Source organism: Geotrypetes seraphini, chromosome 2, assembly GCF_902459505.1.
Source record: "Geotrypetes seraphini chromosome 2, aGeoSer1.1, whole genome shotgun sequence".
NCBI classification, from domain to species: domain Eukaryota; kingdom Metazoa; phylum Chordata; class Amphibia; order Gymnophiona; family Dermophiidae; genus Geotrypetes; species Geotrypetes seraphini.
The window spans coordinates 333,475,742-333,492,324 of record NC_047085.1 but is presented as its reverse complement, the minus strand read 5'-3'; the positions used below and the strand labels follow the sequence as shown (position 1 = coordinate 333,492,324).

General features: G+C 43.2%; 2 gene segments (V, D, J or C); both read left to right on the top strand.

The window, feature by feature from the left end:
• Nucleotides 1–4,601: 4,601 nt before the first annotated feature.
• LOC117354889 lies at nucleotides 4,602–5,040 on the top strand. The segment is given in 2 exon segments: nucleotides 4,602–4,641; nucleotides 4,727–5,040. Coding segments are annotated over 2 exon segments (354 nt in total).
• A 63-nt stretch (nucleotides 5,041–5,103) lies between these two features.
• Nucleotides 5,104–15,288, top strand: LOC117354888. The segment is given in 2 exon segments: nucleotides 5,104–5,212; nucleotides 14,897–15,288. Coding segments are annotated over 2 exon segments (501 nt in total).
• Nucleotides 15,289–16,583: the final 1,295 nt, after the last annotated feature.

Genomic DNA, 16,583 nt, shown 5'->3' with positions numbered 1-16,583 from the left:
GGCGGAGTGGTTCCCTTCCCGCTTTTGAGCTATATGACTTCGTAGAGGCCATTGACTGGCTTCAGTAGAAGCAATCAGCCTTTCTTTTGAAAGCTTCACACGTAGCGTGTCCTGGATATTTCGTGGGGTGCTGAGGTGGTATGAATCGCTTGCCAGACCACAGGAGGGCTAGTTTGCCACAGAGTCACATGGCTGAGAGTTCAAGGCATGAGGGGGTCCAGATCAGGATACCCGTGCGCTGGCATTCATCATACATTTGTGATCATACATTTCATCATACAGCGCTGAGTTTGATAAATAAGAGGCTTCGTAGATGTGAGGAATTTGCCAGAATATATGCAGACACATTTCAGATGTGGTTCCACTTAATCCTTTAAGTGCAAACAGGTGAGCTGATGGTGGGGAGATTGAGTCCACTGAGTATACAAGTGAAGCGCAACTTCAGGCATGCCCTCCAAGGGAGGAGCACAGAGGATTGCTCTGGGGGTTTAGGTGCTCATCAGTGACACCCATTACACAATTGCTAGTTCTATTTAAGAAGCCACAGCATGGGAACCTAGGGTACTGGTGGGAACTCTCGGCAAGTGAGGAGTCACTGCCTCGAGTTATGGCAGGATTGGTGACCCAGGGGGGCCACGAGATTAGCAGAGGGGGTCCATGTAGGAGAAAGGGGACTAGGATTGGTGACACTCCAAAGTGAGAGCTCCTATCCCTCAATGGCAAATGAGAAACCCCTCTTGGGCAGAGGGACACACCTGAGAAGTGACCAGCGGTACCCACTCGCTTGAACAGCGCAAGGGGGCAGCAGGGCCCGAGAAGCTTGGACAGCCAAGTGAGAGTAGAACATGACTTGAATGGCGGTGCCTACTCATATACAGTCAGCTACACGTTTTGAAATGCCTAATGTAAATGGCAGCGGCCACAGTTCCTTCCCCCCCCCCCCCCCCCCGCATCATGTGATAGTGTGGCCTCCCGGGTCTAGATCAGAACAGCTAATAGCCGGGGTAGAAATTAGTGATAGAAAAGTAGTTATTGCTAGGGCTAAGCATTGTTATGCCATAGAGGAATTAAGTTGTATCCTAGTGATAACTACTGTATTGCTTATTGCTAACCATGCTGCGGCCTACAATAAACTTCTCTTAGCGGAAAATTTACTATGGACTCATTGTGGTTTGTTGGAAGGGGGAGGGGGTAAGGGAAAGAGCAGGGTGGCCCGACTGAGGCCTCCCCACTTTTGTGTTGCTGAATTCAAGAAAGTGTGGGATAGGCAAGTGGGATTTCTTAGAGAGAGGAAGAGATAATGGTTACTGCGGATGGGCAGACTGATTGGGCCATTTGGACTTTATCTGCCATCATGTTTCTTTGATCTATACTGTACAGTTCATTTCAGCACCACATCAGAAAACTGACAGAAGGGATCAAGCTCATTTATGTAGGTACAACACAGTTTTAGTGTACGGTAAAACCTTGGTTTGCGAGCATAATTCGTTCCAGAAACATGCTTGTAATCCAAAGCCCTTGTATATCAAAATGAATTTCCCCGTAAGAAATAATGAAAACTCAGGCGATTCGTTCTACAACCCAAAAACTTTAATACAAAATACGCTTGAGCTATGGGTAAATTGGGTGTGATGCTTTTATTACGTTCAGCCGCGCTCAGCGTACATTGTGCATGCTTCAAATGTGGGTTCTGATGACATGACGTGCGTATACGTGCTCATACTGCAAGACAATGCTCGTTTATCGAGTTATAATTTAATAAAATGTTTTGCTCGTCTTGCAAAACACTCGCAAACCACGTTACTCGCTATCCAAGGTTTGACTGTAGTTTAAATTCAGATTGTTTATCAGGATTTTTTACTTATTTCCTTATAAACATTAAAATTCAAAGTACATTTGTTCCAGAAGATAGCTTTAAAAAAAAAAAAAATGAATTGTAAATTGGTAAATCACCCACCACAGAAAATACATCCGAATGAGATGGCACAGTGGCATAGTCTTACAGTAGATCATGAAATTTCAGGCCTTCAGGTTTCCTTCACCGGAAATATTAAACTGAATTAAGAATTATGGCTGAATATTGAGTTCTTTTCCATTTTCTATTTATCTCAACATGACTCCCTTTGCTACCTAAATATTGCTTCACCCTCTACACCATTACAGTTTTTATTTTGTAGTATGAATTACTGGGGGTAAATTGTTTGATTTCATCTATGCTACCTCATTACTATGTTAAACAGTAATCACATCTTTGCAATTCCTAACAAATATTTATTATGCTTAAAAGTGCTCCTTTAGAATACCAACCTCATTTTCTAGGACTGTTTTATTTTATTTATTTATTCATTCAATTTTCTATACTGTTTCCCAGGAGAGCTCAAAACGGCTTACATGAATTTATTCAGGTACTGAAGCATTTTTTCCTTGTTTGGCCTGGTGGGCTTACAATCTATCTCATGTCAGATATTAATTATCTTTTGAAGTCAGGTTATTTCTGCAAACTGAGAAATTATTGCTGACTGATCCCTTCTAAAGAAAGCACATGCATCATTATAACATTTATGTGATTCTTCAAGAAATGAGATTCTTGCTTATTTTCTTGCTCTCAGCAATAGGAGTTAGAATACTAGTCCATGAAGTGATAACAGTTAGCAAGGGTCAACTTCACTTTCATGGTGGGGTCTCAGTGATGAATATACTCAAGAACAGCACAAGGGTACTAGGTGTTCTAGGCAAACCTTCAGCCTTGCACCCCTTCCAATTAACATTTAAGCCCTTTGGCCTAGATTCATTAACCTGCCCGATCCGTGGCCGATCCACGGCAGGCCGACTGATCCACGACGGGTCAGCATGCAAATGGGGGCGATCGGAGGAATGACCCCCACCGACCACACGGATCGCTAGTGAGCGATCCTGAAGCATGCGCAGACCATCTTCTTTGCCTGTAGATGGTCTGCGCATGCGTTTGCCCTCCGTAGCCCAACTTTTCTTTAGCTTATTTTTAAGCTCCCGATTGGTCCGGCGTAGGAAAACTGCGCCCGGGAGGATACCTAACTGGTTTTTGAGCTGTGTCTCTGAAAGGCTGAGCCTGGGATCGGCCGGCTGGAGCTGAGACTTAAGTTTTTCCCCATCCTGGGAAAAGCCAGGAGGCATGGCAGAGCTCCACCAGCAGTGACTGGAGGCAAACGGGGCTTTTAAATTTTCAACTTCTCTCTCTGACCCCCTCCAGACTGAGCTGCAAATGCGAGGGGCTCCTTTGCAGCCATTCAAGACTCTGGCACTATGAAAATATCTTCGCCACCGTGCAGCCCCGCTTTTAACCTGTGGATTAAAACCGTGGGTTAAAAGCACAGGCTCGGAGAGGGGGCTTCTGAGCAGGCAGCGGGAAATTCAGGCGCTGAAGAGGAATCCTGCACTGGGCTAATAGAGAAGGGTGGCAGAGAACTGGGAGCAGAGAGGCAGAGAGCAGGGCACTTTTGATTGGTTTATTCAGGGTGGCAGAGAACAGGACAGTCGGCAAGGATGTGAGCGACTGGTCCCCAGCAGTCACTTCTTCTGTTGATCGGCCAGCCCAGTCGGTATCCCAGATTTGTTTAGTGAATCACTGTCTGCCTACTTTGCATGCCGTTTCCCCTCATTTGCATGCACGGATCAGAATCGGATCGGAGAAGAGGTTAGTGAATCGGGTCGGAGGAAAATCGGGTTGCAAAGGGTTCGCAAACCGATCAGTACACGATCGGTTTGCTTAGTGAATCTAGCCCTTTGTCCTCTCAACAATACAACTCCTCTTAGAATAAACTGGGAAATGGGCTATTTTAAACTACTCGCTTTCCTGATGGTAAAAGTACCTTTTGTTATGTCCTTCAGTTTGCGTAGATATCAGGACCTATTTTGCTTTTGACTCGAGCTTCTCTTTGCCAACCCCCTGAAACTGCTGCTCTAGGTGATTGCCTAGTCCTGCATAATGGGTGGGCCAACTGAGGGGAGTGGAAAGAGCAGATGTAAATCACGTTTATTCCAAAAATTCTAGGACTAGGAGACATGAGATGAAGCTAAGTATGAGAAACAAACCAGAGAAAATATTTCTTCAAACAACGTGTAATTAAACTGGAATTTTTGCCAGAGAAAGTGGTGAAATCAGTTAGCTTAGCGGGGTTTAAAAAAGGTTTGGAAATCCATAGACCATTATTGAGATTGCTTGGGGAAATCCACTTTATTCCTAGGATAAGCAGCCTAAGATCTGTTTTACTATTTGGGATCTTGCTAGGTACTTGGGGGCCTGTGTTGGCCACTGGGGGAAACAGGATATTGGGCTTGATGGACCTTCGGTCTGTCCTAATATGGCAATTCTTATGTTCTTATGTGGGTTTCTTGTCCAATTTATCATCAGGCTTCATTATTGTTTAGTAAAGAGTGACCAATTTTTTCCCAGTTACAGAGCTGAGCACAAACAGAGCTGCTCAGTTCTCCGCAGCCAGGAAGTCAGACGGGGGGGGGGAGGTGGAATATAAAAGTGGTCAAGGAAGATAAACTTATACAGTACAGCAGTGAAACTTTGGATCAGTCTGTTCACAGCTGCCGTTGCCTTGTCCGGAGGTGTCATGATTCTTTCTTTAATTCGGGTTGCAGTTTTTCTAGCAGGTAAGACAAAATTTACTCTTACAAATATTTTATTTGCCTTATCTTTTGCTGGTTGATGCTAATGCCAATTTTTCTGCCCTCACAGGTTACTGTAGCAGCTTTCGCTTGGTCCAGCCTAATATGTCCATGACCAGGCGTGTGGGGAGAACTGCCCACATCGAATGCAAGATGGAAGACGGTGATATGACAAAATCAGTTATCCACTGGTATCGCAAAGAGGAAGGGAAAGCCCCGGAATGGATTTTGTATTATCAAACGGCAGATAAGCACTACGCTGATGACAAATTCAGTCAAAAGTTTTCTGCCATGAAAACTAAAGGCTCTTGCACTCTGACTATTGCAGACTCTTCAGTGAACGAGTCGGCTGTCTATTACTGTGCTGGCTGGAAGACACGGTGATTTGAGCTTATTGGCAGCTCCTGATAAAACTGCTCGAGCAGAGGCAATGATAAAGCCGTGGAAATGAGGCAGCTCCTCACCAGGGGTGCAGTCCTCTTCTCTTTCGTCGCTATACCCATTCTCAAGCCGACCTGTTGGGTCATGGAATACTACTTTAAAATAATTTTAACAGGTACAGTAATATAACAAACAAATTAATACTATGTGGTCGGGACAGAGCGTGACACTTTTTAGGAATAGCTACAAGTATAAGACTGGGAGTCTTTATTCTAATCTTTAAAAAACGGAATGCATTTTCAATCATATTTTATAACATTGTCTTTGTTCATTTATATCTAGAGCAGAGGTTTTCCTCCCAGTCCCCGGGACAAACCCAGTCAGTCAGGTTTTCGAGACACCCACGGTGAATATACAGTATAAGAGATACACTTGCGTACACTAGAGGTCATGAATGCAAATTTATCTCCTGCATATTCAGGATTGTGGATATGCTGAAAACGTGATTGGCAGGAACAAATTGAACGAAAAACCTTCTTTAGAAACTGTGTAGTTTGTCATACAAGACTGTCCCAAATGGTATAGATTTGTAAACATTTCTACTAAAAAATATGCTCAGCAATTTTATAAAGAAACTGCAAACAATTACATGCCTATTATACATGTATGTTATTAAAAATAATAGCATATACATGTGTATGTGCTTACATACAATCAATATCCAAAAAATTTATTCCATTGAAGAAAAACCACTATGCACCAAAATGAAATTAACCGCAGATAAAAGGAGAGGTGAACCCACACTCTACCACCCAAGCATCATAGGCCAAAAAAACTTTAGTATGTGGTTAATTAACATACAAAAGTTTTTTGGCCTATGATGCTTGGGTGGTAGAGTGTGGGTTCACCTCTCCTTTTGTCAGAGACTTTTTCTTTTCATGGTTAATTTCATTTTGGTTCATAGCGGGTTTTCTTCAATGGAGGGAATTTTTTGGATATTGATTGTATTTTTCCTCCATTCCCTATTTTGTTTGTCTTGTGCTTATATACACCATTATATGCCAACATTCTGTAATTATAAATTGCATGCATATTGTGGGACAGGATCAATGTTCCCTCTAAAGATTGATGAGGTGTGTGCAAAAAAAAAATATGCATGAGCGACAAGTTATATACTCCTCAAATTTATGAGCAGGCACGGAAGACACATTTTTAAACAAATGTAGTTTATCCTTGTACTCCTTATGTATTTTTAATCATCTATGGATATGTTTGTATGTTTATTGTTCAAATGGTTTTATTTATTTCCCCAAATTTATTTTTGTTATACGCATTGAAAATATTTGATATTGTGTTTAAATCAAAATCTCAATAAACTTGAAACTTGAAACTAGTGCCCATGAGATTGTGGGAGGGTTAAATACTCAAAACTTAGAAGAATAACAATTTACTTAAAGTTTTTGCTTCGCCAGCTTTCTGGTATCTTTACATACAGTGGCGTACCTAGCATATATAACACTCGGGGCCCATCTGTACGAAAAACATGATTTTTAGTAGCAAGCCACACGTCACACATGAGTACCTAGGAAAAGGCAGCATCTTACATATTGCAGTGAGCAGTACATCAATACACCCATTGTAAAACTAAACAAGCCAGACCAGCACAGATCAATCCTACACCATCAATCCTAACAGAAAACTATGTCTTTCAAACACACAGAACACAGAAAACACCTTCGCCTAGTATGTAATATGTCATCACAAACTAACCTCTCCCCTTTTACAAAACTGTAGTGTGGATTTTAGCCACGGTGGTAACAATTAACGCTCCAGGGGCAAAAGTGGCACGAAGACTGAAACTGAAATATTGACAAAAATGAACCAAAGTCAGATAGAATACTGTAACATGATAAAAACTACAAACTATGAGGAAAATCAGTAGGAAAGGCACACACTGGTCCATGAGTCCACTGCTTACTGATCACTCTCAGAAGTAAGAAATGGAGACACTGAAGTCTCCTTGACTAATTATGGTTCTGTCCTCCAAAACTTGTCAAAACCTTATTTTAACTCAGCTATACTAGCAGCCTTGACCAAATTCTCATGCCACAAATTCAACAAACCAACGCTTTGCCGAGTGAAAAAAGACTTTTAAAAAATTGGATTTAAATACTGTATGTTGCTTAGTTTCTGGAATATCTTCTGTTGGGAAGTATTGTTCGATCGTTGATAGGAAAACTGTTTTTAACTTGTTCTAAATATCACTCATGATTTTGTAAACTTGTATCATATCCTATCTGAAAAGCTCCAACCTGCTAAGCCTTTCATAGAATTCTGAGCATCAGCGCTGCTACCACCACGGCTGGCGCTAAAAAACGCTCCACAGTTTTGTAAAAGGGGGGATAAAATAGAAATACACAGCTTCAACGCTCTAGCTCAGGGGTGCCCAAACGTTTTGGGCTTGCGAGCTACTTTAAAATTACCAAGTCAAAATGATCTACCAACAATAAAATTAAAAAACACAAAGCACATTATACACTGAGAAAATGTTAATTATCATTCCTATTCTGGGTTTTTTCAAAGAGGTCAAGGCAGATGACTCTATGCATTGTCACCTCTAGTTTCTGGAATATGAAAGGCTTAGCAGGTTGGAGCTTTTCAGATAGGATATGATACAAGTTTACAAAATCATGAGTGATATTTAGAACAAGTTAAAAACAGTTTTCCTATCAACGATCAAACAATACTTCCCAACAGAAGATATTCCAGAAACTCTATGCATTGTCACCTCAGTAACAACCATACAAAAATAGACAAATATACCCCCCTCCCTTTTTATTAAACCACAATAGCAGTTTTTAGTGCAGGAAACTGCGCTAAATGCTCAGCACTGCTCTCGACACTCATAGGCTCCCTGTGCTAAAAAACACTATTGTGGTTTAGTAAAAGGGGGCCATAGTGCAAAATATAGACAGCATATATAAATTCAGACACATTTTGATCACTAAATTGAAAATAAAATCATTTTTCCTACCTTGTCTGGTGATTTCATGAGTCTCTGGTTGCACTTTCTTCTTCTGACTGTGCATCCAATCTTTCTTCCCTTCTTTCAGCCTGTATGCTTCCTCTCCTCCAGACCTAATTCCCTCCCCCAACTTTTTCTTCCTCTCTCCCTGCCCTTTCTTTCTTTTTTCTCTCTTGATGCCCCCTTTCTTTTTTTCTGTTTCCCTTCCGTCTCCCTGCCTGCCCCCTTTCTTTCTCCTTACCCTCCACAAAGCTACTGCTGCCACCATCGGGGGAAACAGGCCCCAAAGTCATCGCCGAAACCATCGGGGGAAACAGGCCCCAAAGCCACCACCGCAGCTGCCCCAAGCTCTCTCTGCTTCCCACCGAGCCGACCTGCAATCCCCCGACGTTAATTCTGCCGTCGGAGAGGAAGTTCCGCCCAGCCAGGCAGCAATTGGCTGGCCCGAACTTCCTCTCTGACTGCAGCCTTAGGGCGGGTGCACAACCGGGGTGGACCGCCCCCCCCCTCTTGGTACGACACTGAAGATATGGCAGCGGCTCCTCTCACGAATCCCCACCTGCGTCGGAAGTCCGATGCAGTCGGGGATCTTGAGAGGAGCCGCCGCTGCATCTTTCAACTTTTAAAATACAGGCCACCGCCGCTTCCTCTCACCTTCGCCCGCCCTCGAGTGAGCGACAGTTGAAAGCGTATGAGCGACGCCACTGAAAATAGTGAGCGATCGCTCATGCGCTCACCTTAGAGGGAACACTGGACAGGATCCTGGCTAGGCCTAGTTGCACCTCTGAATCCCTGTCTCAGAGTTTGAATGAAGGCAGTGGACACCGCTTTCAGTGCCTCCTACAGATTGCACATGGAGACTCCCCTGTTGTTTAATGCAGAAAACACTTTAATGGCAAAAAACAAAATTCAGACAAAATGGTAGGTGTGACACGAGCTCCCCAAGGACGCTCACGTCCTTCAATCATTTTCAAAGGTAAAGTTTTCACAGTTTCTCACAACTGGAGTTTTTAAGCAAGCTGTTCACCCTTTAGCTCCAAGGATTATTGTTAAGTTCAAACTCAGCACAACCAGTGCTCTGGATAAAGTCCAACTCTCAAAACAAAAATACAAAACTTTTCTTCTGGCCTCATTCTCTGGCCTACCAAGAACAGTGCATTTAAACAAACGTTTCCTTCTGAAAAACACACTCTCCGGCTCTGGCTGAAGCTCTGTAGAGCTGAATCCCCAACAGGCTGGGAGGAGCTAGGCCCATACACCTCAGGTGTTGCCACCCTCCCAAAAAGACAGGCACTGGTATTATTCCTCACCCCTAAAGCACAACGCAGAGCAATGCACAAGCTGCTCTCAAAACAAAATTTAAAAAAAAACAGTTGTTTAGGGTGGCTGGACATACCCTACAATGTCCCCTGCACAAACACTCAGGCAGGTTTGAAGGAAAAACATCAAAAATGAAAACTCCAGTGAAAGGAAAAATAAACAGTTTGGCTAGCAGCCTACTCACACACCATCTGCTCCTACATAAAGTCAGGCAAAGCATAATCCTCTTGGAATTCCCTGGCATAATCCTCTGGCTGGGCTTCTTTGACTGGCTTTCAGCAAGCTCCTCCATTTCCCAGTCATCAGGGTCTGTGGGGAAACTGTCTTGTGCTGGTTCCTGTTCAGCTGGAAGGACTGGCCTCCTTCCCAACCTATGTTCAGCTGCTTGTTCCAGCTGTCTTCCCCCTCTGTCTGACAATAAAAGCTCAGGAAATGGAAGCCTCAGAATCCAGCTACTCACCCTCCTAGCGGGGACAGGCAAGATCTTAAAGGTCCCTGCACTCTGAATGTCAGCCTGAGCTTTAGGCATTCTTAAAGGGGCAGGCTCCAGTCCTTTCTAAAGCTTTTACAGGATTTCTAACCACTTCAGGATATTTCCTAGACCTGATGACAAGGTTTGTAATGGGCTAGTAGGGCTAGCGGGATTCCTGTCACAATATCTCTGACACTTAGAAGCATTCTTAGCAATATGGGCTACCATTAAGATGTGTTATTTTATTGTTAACCTCAATCATTGAATAAAATGTGACCACTGATATAGTAACATGAGTCAGTGCTAAAATAACACATCTAAATGGTAGCTGTGAACGGGCCGAGTGGTCACCTCCCATCACTTCACCACCACAAGGTACTTCTGATCTTCTTCTTCCAAGTTCTTTTTCTATCAGGTTCCTCTAAAAACACTTTAGTACCAAGCTCTTCTAAAACACAACCAGATTTCTCCAAACACTTCCCTGGTCTCTCTGGCTGCCCAAAGATCGCTCCAGGCTCCGCTGGTCCCTCTGGTTGCCACCGGTCACTAACTCTGGTCACTACTGGTCATTCCTGGATATTCTGGTAGCCAGTCCTTCTGGTCACCACCAGTCACTCATTCTGGGGCCATTGCTGGTCACTTTGGTTGCCGGTCTCTTGGATCCCAACTGGTCACTCTGATTCCTCTGCTGGTCACCACTGGTTTTCCCATCAGTCACTCTCTCAACCACTGTCAATCAGGATACCTCCTATACACTTGTCCCTTCACAGACCCTCCTGTCACTATGGCACTGTGTGTAACTCTTCCAGTCCCTCAAGCATTCTCACTGAAGACCCTCCTGGTCACTCAGTCTTCCTCACTAGTCACAGCCAGTTGTCAAGCCTGAGTACTCTCCGGTCACTCCAAGCTCTACCAGACAAGGGCTGGTCAAGGTTAAGCTACTGAGTAGAGAATGACACGGTGACAAAATTCATCACCATTCCCGTCCCCGCGGATAACCGCGGGAAACCTTCTTCATGTCATTCTTTAAAGAGAGAGGGAAGAATCAGAGTATGAATGGCCATAACCACTGACCCACAAGCTTTGCTTTGAAGAATGCTGGTGTAGAAGGACTGAGGTTGAAATAGACACTAGAAAATGACATGGGATTATTTCCCGCGGTTATCCGCGGGGACGGGAACGGCGATGAATTTTGTCACCGTGTCATTCTCTACTACTGAGACTTAAGCTTTCATCAGCATTCCTATCCTACCTGAAGGAGCTGTTACTTTACCCAGCTCTTTGTTCTGAAACTTGTTTTCAACTCTCTCTCTTCCACTCAAGGTGAGTAGAGAGCTCTCAGGTGTCTTTGCAGGATCGCTATGCAAATTAGCTCCTTCTTCTGATGCTGAGATTCCCCCTCCCCCCACCCTCCATCACAGTAGCCCATGTTAAGAACTATGCCTCCTAAGCACACACACTCTATGGGTGCTGTAAGTCCTCAACAACCAACTCAGAATATGGGTGTCCAAAAGCCAGAATGTCACAAATGGATGCCCATCTCACGTGCATTTTAGAACAGGATACATGGACATCCATGCACTGGGCTCGTCCAACATGAACATCTAGTTTACAAACTGAAACGTCTATATGGCAGCATAGGAACATCCATCTTATAAAATTGGCCACACAGACATCCATGCAGCGCAATGCAGAAGGGTAGCCTAATGTTACAGCATTAGGCTGAGAATCAGGGGACCCAGGTTCAAATCCCACTTTAGCAGTTTATGGGGGGGTTTTCTTTTAAATTATAAGCCTTCCATGAATGGGAAAAATACCTACTGTACTCAAATGTGCACCACTTCAACAGCCTTCATGCTTGCAGGTGTCATATTTTCAGGTACAGTAGGTATTTTTGTGTCCTTGAAGGACTTAGTGCACGAACCAATAACAGAGCAACATGAAAGTCTGAAGAATGTCCATAATATCTGAAGCTGTCACAGAAACTGGTATCCTTTGCCAGTTTTATATTTAGGGGAAAGGAAGGGGGGTTTAAAGAGGTGCCTTGCTGTAATCCCTCCAGTGGATAGCAGTTCAATCAGAGCACCATGGACGTCCTTCCCCTTCTCTGATAGGAGTTGGACATTCATATTTTGGGCCCTCCCCGGTCCCATCCAAAACATGCCTGGACCAATCCCCCATTGGCATATGGACGTACTGCAGTTCTAGATGTCAATGTAGTATAGATCAAGTCTGATATAGGTATCTGTGCTTTCTTTGTCTCCTTGATTACTACAAATTAATATGAAAGAGACACTATCTATATTAGTATATCAATTTCTATAAAATATTTTGAGGAAAACAGTATTCAGAATACTAGTGCCATCTGCTGCAAGAAATAGGCAAAAACTACATTCAGTCATTGCACTGTTTGTTTTAAAGTAACTGATAAAGGAGCATTCTTGTAAAATCATCTGCTTATCATAATTGCCTTCTGTGATTTCTTGTATTGTTGAATATGATATTTCTTTGATCTTCCACCCATAAACACAAACATGAACGGAGGCAGTTACACGCACTGCCATAGTGCTACTCACTGTAGTCCATATTCCATGCAGTATCCCCTGACATAAAAGTGATCAGTGACATGTGCTGAATATAATTCAAATTGTCAAGCTCAACACAGTACCATGTTTCGCCCTCCCAGCATCCTCAGGAGCTGACTGTAAATATCATTCACTACAATTCTAAAAGTTAGGGACGGATTCAGAATGCACCTCCATGTTCTCCAGTGCCAGTTTTCAGATGTCCTAAACAAGAATAAAACTTCTAAAATAAATATCTAAGTGTTGCAAGGCAATCAGAAACCCACAATGCAACTAGGTAAATGATACCAGTATGCTGACTTGCATTGCTTAATGTAAATTATCTGCCAATGCAAATTCTATGTGTAAGTTCCCTTCTTATATGGGGTGGTAGGTGGCTGCCTAGACTCTGCCCAAATGATGGCAGAAGGGGCATATCAAGAATTTATTTGTCAGGACCAGGGCTTTTCTCTTCTCCTCCAGTTCCAAAAGCTTTCACAAAAATCAAATACTTTAAACTCTACACAGGGTATTCAGATGTTAAAGAAAAATAGCACAGTTTATAGCAGGTGTAAAATGCGGTTCATACAGATGTACTGTTGTAAATCCAGTACCTTAACTGTAATGGTCTGGTACCAGTAATCTTTTATTCTGTGCCAACTCTTATTATTTTCTCCCTTCTGCCTCAAATGTGGGCTCCCATAGGCATGGATTATGGGCTACCTGAATGGTAGTGCTGCCCAGCCTTAGACTCCTTTTCTCCTTCCAATGAGACCCCACGGGGTGGGAAGGGTCCCCACACCTTCCCACTATAACAAGTCAGAACCAAGTTTCAGACCTGGTGTTTGCCCCAGGCTCTAATTCATTGCTGTTGCAAGTGCCTATAATGCCTAACCTGAGTAGTATAGGCAGGCTGAATCTTTATCTCTCTCAGGTGTCCACTTCAGGCATAGACAGTCAGGGGGATCTCCCTTAGATGAATAGTCATTGGTGGGAGAGCATTCCAAAGACAAATTTGGCACTAAGGCATAGATTCTGTAAATTGCGCCTAACTTTAGGCATGCTTTAGGCGTCCGATTTAAGTGGATAATGAGCGATTTAAGGGTCTTAACAAGCGTTAATTGGAATTTAGACGAACATAGGTGTCCTTTAGGCATCCGTAGAGCACAGACGTGAGATAATAACTTTAATAATAATAATAATAACTTTATTTTATATACCGCAGTACCACAAACAGTTCAGAGCGGTTTACAATGTAAGAGATTGTACATTTACAGCGAAGATAGGCGCAGATTTAGGGAATAGTCGCGTCTAAGTTTGTTGATGTGGGCGTAACATGGGCATGGTTAAGGATAGGCACCACATAGATGCTAGTTAGGCGACAGAGGGCATCTAAACAGTGTGGAAAATGTAGGCATAGGAAAAGCTGGTCTAAGTGTAGTTTTTGCTTCATTTCAATGGAGCTTAAGTTAGGCATATGTTAGGCTTAAATTAGGCTTAAATTAGGCCTAAGTTAGGCCTAAGTTAGGCTTAAGTTAGGCATATGTTAGGCATAAGTTAGGCTTACTTTCAAAATTTCAACTTTCTGGCTGATGAATGGCATGTGAGCTTGCTCCGCCCCTGCACCTCATCAGACATTGGAATCTGCTTAAAGCAAGAGAAGAAAAATCAGCTGTCTTGTTTAAGATAGCCATAAGTTAGGCTTAAGTTAGACATAAATTAGGCATAAGTTAGGCTTAAGTTAGGCATAAATTAGGCTTAAGTTAGGCATAGGTTGGCTTAAGTTAGGCATAAGTAAGGTATAAGTTAGGTTGGCTTAAGTTAGGCATAAGTAAGGTATAAGTTAGGCTTAAGTTAGGCTAAAGTTAGGCTTAAGTTAAGCAATGTATGTTTTCTCTTGCTTTACAAATGGGGGGGAAAAAGCATTAATTGTAGAGTGCAAGAGTAAATAATAGCTAAAATAGTTGGGAGGCAAATTCTGACCCATATTCCTATAGCCATACCATTACACCACAAACCTACAACCACAATGAGCATGAAGCTATTTAAAGGTCAAAGAAAGAGCTGCACATCTTTGCACAGATATAACTCAGTTGGAATAGTCCATTGTCACTATACACATTCCCATCATTTCTGCAGGTGCTGAAGCCACAGATCTGTGGTTGCAGCTACCGCTCTTCACTAGCTGCCTTGAAAGTACAGTGAAAATGGTCCCAGCCCCTCCTCTAGCTGTATCCTCATTGCTATTTGGTACCAGAATAAAGCACATGCTTAGTGCATCTGTCCACTCAGCCGAAAGAACAAAGTGAACCATTTTATTCATTTGCCTTCTGCTTTCCAATTTGACTATGTTGAAACTCTTGACAATGACAATATTCTGCCTGGTTGTCGGTGAGTTCTGGTTGTCAGGCCTCATCTGTGCTGCAGAGGCTATGTGATCTCTTAACGTTCTCTCAGGACTGTGTTTCTGTCTTGCAGTGGGCCGAGCAGCTGTAGTGCTGAAGCAGCGGGAGATCTCCATTACCAGGAACCTGGGCAAAACAGTGATGTTTAGCTGCAGCATTGAGGGTGTCACCCGGGACAATTTGGTAGCACACTGGTACAGAACTGGAGGTGGGGTCCTTTTGCGCCTTCTTTACTCCTCTTTCCTACCTAGATCTGCGGTGCCGGAGCATGGCTTGTCTCGGGAGAAATTCACTGCCGAGTACAAAGACGGCGTCTTCTTCCTGATCATAAGTCAACTGCTGAAGGAGGACGCTGGCTACTATTACTGTGCCTGCTGGGTTGAAATGCACAGTGTTCTGGGGTCACCTGCACCTAGAGCAAGAACCCAAAGCCTGTTCAGGCAGCGCAAGGGAGAAAGAGGGTGAAATAATGCTTCTGTGTGTGCTTACAACACAGTGTGTCTTTCTTTGTATGTCTGTACATCTGAGTTATGTAGGGATGTGGGCCTACTCTCTGTTTTTTGTTGTTTTTTTCTTCAGACTGCACAAGCATTCAACTAAACATTTGACTCAGATCTATGGAGAAAGATAGATTTTGTACTAATTTAAAAATGGTGAAGGTCATTTTAGAAGATTTGCAGCTTTTACACTTGTAAAACGGGAGGTCATACTATATTTATGTTATTTATTTTAAAAATTCTTATATTCCACCTGCCCATTTCAAAGAAATGATAGAAGCAGTATATAGCAAAAAATATACAGTGATACCTTGGAATCCAAACTTAATCCGAACTCAAATTTTATTTTATTTTATTTTTATTTATTTATCATTTTCAAATGAAACCACAAGAATCTGCTTGTTACAGTAATACAGAGTAATACAATAATAGAAAAAGAAAATTCCCAAAGTTAACAGAAGATCAAGCATAATTACATAAATTAGGTATTCTTTGAAAATTAAGTATAACATTTAAATCATAATTTTTTTAAAACTCTTAGTAAACCCTCAACAGAGTAGAAAAGCAATAAAGAAAGAGACAGGGAGGTCTCATACCAAAGGAAAGGAAAAAGCTTAACGTGTTACAAAACAACCTTTAGTTTTCTGCTACCCTACAGCATTTTCTTACTGCCTCTTTTACAAGGCCGAGAGGCAACAGCCCCGAAGCCCTTTAAATCTCTATGGGCGTCGGGGCTGTTAGCACAGGGCAGCCGCTAGCGTGGCTTTGTAAAAGAGGCCCTGAGGCCCTGATTCTGCAAAGTGTGTCCCGATTGTAGGCAGCTGTAGGTGTCCTACAGCTGTCTAATCAGCCAATTGGAAGGCACGATTTCTAAAAAAAATGCTTCCCAAGCAGGCCGCCTATATTGAAGGCACCTCCGGGAGCCTAGGGAGGCCGGCAAGCCTGCCTAAGCTCGCCTAAGGCTAGATGGTAGCCTTAGGCGAACCTAGGCGGCCCTACGCTTCTCCCTAGCAGAGCGGGAGAAGCTTACAAAGTAGGCTAGCAAAATGCTGGCCTACATGGTAAGTAGACGCGGCCGCTATACTTTATCATGGCAAGTGATTTCCCTGCCGCGATTAGTATAGCGGTCGTGGCTACGGCCGCCAGTCTCCCAAACCCTCCCCCCCCCTACGTTCGCGGCAGGAGGATATCCAACCCCTCCTGCTGAAAGAACCCGCCTCCTGAAGATCACCAGCAGGAGGGTACCCAACCCCTCTTGCCGGA